The sequence below is a fragment of the Vairimorpha necatrix genome, chromosome 4 (assembly GCF_036630325.1).
Source record: "Vairimorpha necatrix chromosome 4, complete sequence".
NCBI classification, from domain to species: Eukaryota; Fungi; Microsporidia; family Nosematidae; genus Vairimorpha; species Vairimorpha necatrix.
Window position 1 is genome coordinate 81,243 of NC_088819.1, and position 2,932 is coordinate 84,174.

The 2,932-nt window shown below is 20.7% G+C and overlaps 1 protein-coding gene across 1 annotated transcript; it reads right to left on the reverse strand.

The window, feature by feature from the left end:
• Nucleotides 1-256: 256 nt before the first annotated feature.
• On the reverse strand, nucleotides 257-2,446 carry VNE69_04001 (uncharacterized protein; the record flags this gene model as incomplete). Its single annotated transcript, XM_065473245.1, has 1 exon — nucleotides 257-2,446. The coding sequence occupies one exon, from the start codon at nucleotides 2,444-2,446 to the stop codon at nucleotides 257-259; it is 2,190 nt and encodes a 729-aa protein (XP_065329317.1).
• Nucleotides 2,447-2,932: the final 486 nt, after the last annotated feature.

Here is a 2,932-nt window from a genome sequence, read left to right on the forward strand (position 1 = left end):
AAGCTCCCGTTGTAATAGGCCAGGAAAAAAAACTGTAAACAAGAAACAAACTGTATTTACATACTAAAAGGTCGTAAATTAAACGAAGTGCTTATATCTTCACTTTAGCGTATCTTTTGATTATAATTTTTTTGTAAAAAATTTAAAAAAAGAGGTTTTGGTTCAATTGTGTTAATAGAAAAGTGCACAAAAAAGCTATTAAAAAATAATCACTTAATTTAAGATTATTAAAAACAATAGATAAAAAATAACTTAGCTATTTATTTTTTTTTTGGTTTCCTAATATTTTTGATAAATCATTAAATAATTGTAAATTGTCATTTACAACATCGAAAATTATTTTCTCTCCCAAAAATTCTTTTAATTTCAAAATTATATCATTCCATTTTTGCTTTTCAAATTTGTCTTCAGAAAATTCATGTTTAAATAGTTCAATTAAGGCATGGTTGAAATATTTTTTACATTTCGTTTGTATGTTTCCTGGTGTAATTTTTATAAAATTATATAAGAATTTATCTTTTAATTTGTCTTTATATTCGTTTATTGTTTTTTTATCTATATTCATCGAAATTAATTTCGATTCACAATTACTAAAGGATTTTTCAATCAAATCGATTCCTTCATTTAATAAATTGTTTTTCTCTGTTTCATCATTATTATCATAAATATAATTATTTAGAATTTTATATCCAATATTATCCAAATCACTGTTACATAAATGTTTCGAATGTATTTCAATTAAACGATTTCTAGTTAATTTCTTTTCATCGTCGCTTTGCATATTTTCTTTTATTTTTTTAATTAAATTTTTATTGTCTTTTTCTATATTTATTGTATCTAGTTGCAAGCATTTGATAACGCAATTCTTTTTAATATGGTAATTAGTAGAAAAAACATCGTTGTATATTTTCACATGTTGAGACACCGATAATAATGAAAAAGTATTACAAATTTTTTTTTCAATTGCATTTTCATATTTATATTTATAGTTATTATGAACTTCTACTATTACGCTAAAAATTTTTACTAAATTATATTTTCGATTGTTACTACCTATTTTTCCTTCTTTTTTATTGTTTTTTGTAACAACAATATCACCAATATCTTTTATTATTTTAAATAGTGAATCATCGCTTACATCTTTATCATTGATATATTTCTCTGCTTCTAATATCAAGATCAATTTTAATAAATATAATTCGGTTTTATCTGAATTTTTAAACATTGCTGATAAATCTTTTATTACATGAACCAAACTAATTTCACTGTCTTCTCTTTCACCGATCAAGAAAGATAGTGTATTTTCGTCTAATAATTTTTTATGTAACATTAGATGTAATAATATTAGATTCAAAGCCGATTTTTGAGTGTTAATAATTCTTCCAAGTAAGAATTCTATCTTATGGTTTATTTTCATCAATTTATAGAACAATTTTATTCCTGTCTTTATATTTTTTTTATAACCAGTATCAAAGATTTTTTTGAATTCGGTAAAGCAACTTATGTTTATACGACTTTTATTATAATTATTCTTTATAGTATTATCTGTATAGTAGAAATATTCAGTGGCGTTAGATTTAAAGATTATTATTTTTTGAGTAATTCTAATTGAAAAATATTTACCCTTGTTGATTACTGCAATTTTATTAGCGGTCCAATTTATTTGTGTTGTACAATTAGTTACATAATATAAATTAAAATTTTTAGAAGATAAATTATACAAATCAATAAGTTTCTTAAATATTTGACACTCATAATTATTTGGAATATTAACTTCTGCATTAACCAAGTAATATAAATCATCAATGCAAAAAGAGAAGAAAAAACAAATATTATCTATAACAATACGTATACAAACATAATTCTTATTATCAAAGTAATCAATATAATAGTAGATTGATGATAACTCCATTCTTCGTGACAATTCTTCGTTTTGATAGTTTTTTCCATTAATGATTTTTTGTAAGAAATTATCTTGGTGACAAATATTAACATAGCAAATTTCAAAAGATTTTCTTTTGGTTCTTCGAAGAAGATTTTGTTTTTTAAGTTCTTCTATAATAATTTTAAATGTAGAAAAATTTATAAAATCATATCCGTCGTAAAAAAGTACAATTGAATGATTATAAACATCGTTTAAAATTTCTTCTATGTTATATTCAATTTCTTTTATTATATCATTAGTATTTTTTTTTTCTAATTTAATATCAAAATTTCCTAAATTTGAATTATAATAAAGATCATCATATAAATCTGAGATTAGAAAATTAATCTTTTTATCACAATAAGAAGCATATATAATTATCTTTTTATTTTGTTTAGAAAAATCAAAGACTAAATAATCTCTATATTTTATTTTCATCATAATTTTATTTTTAATTTTTTCATATAAAAACTGTTGGGATTGTATCAACACAATTATTGAAAATAATTTCATGATCTTCATATGGGTGGAGATTAATTTTTTTTTATACAATAGTTAAATTAAATTAATGTAATAGATTCATCACTTATTTTTGAAAATTTTAAAACATATTATTTTATTTAAATTTTTGTATTTCTAAATTTTTTCCAAATTAAAATATATTTTATGAAAATATTTGACAGTTAACATAAAAATGCTAATAAATATACAAAAAATTTACATGTTATCAAGAAAATAACGAAAATGTATAGTAAATCAAATTTGACAAAAAATTTAAAGCTTTATTTAATTGTAATGAATTAACTAAGCTGTCAAAACACTCATATTTCCAAAACGTCATGATGCGCGTTGTGATTAATTAAAAAATCTTTTTTTCTAATTTATAATTTTAATATTATATCTAAAAATACGAAGTATTTTTTTTACTTAAGAGTTCAAATATATGTAATCTATTGCTTAAAATGATGTCTTGCAAGACTTCATCTTTTAATTATGAATTAATTACTT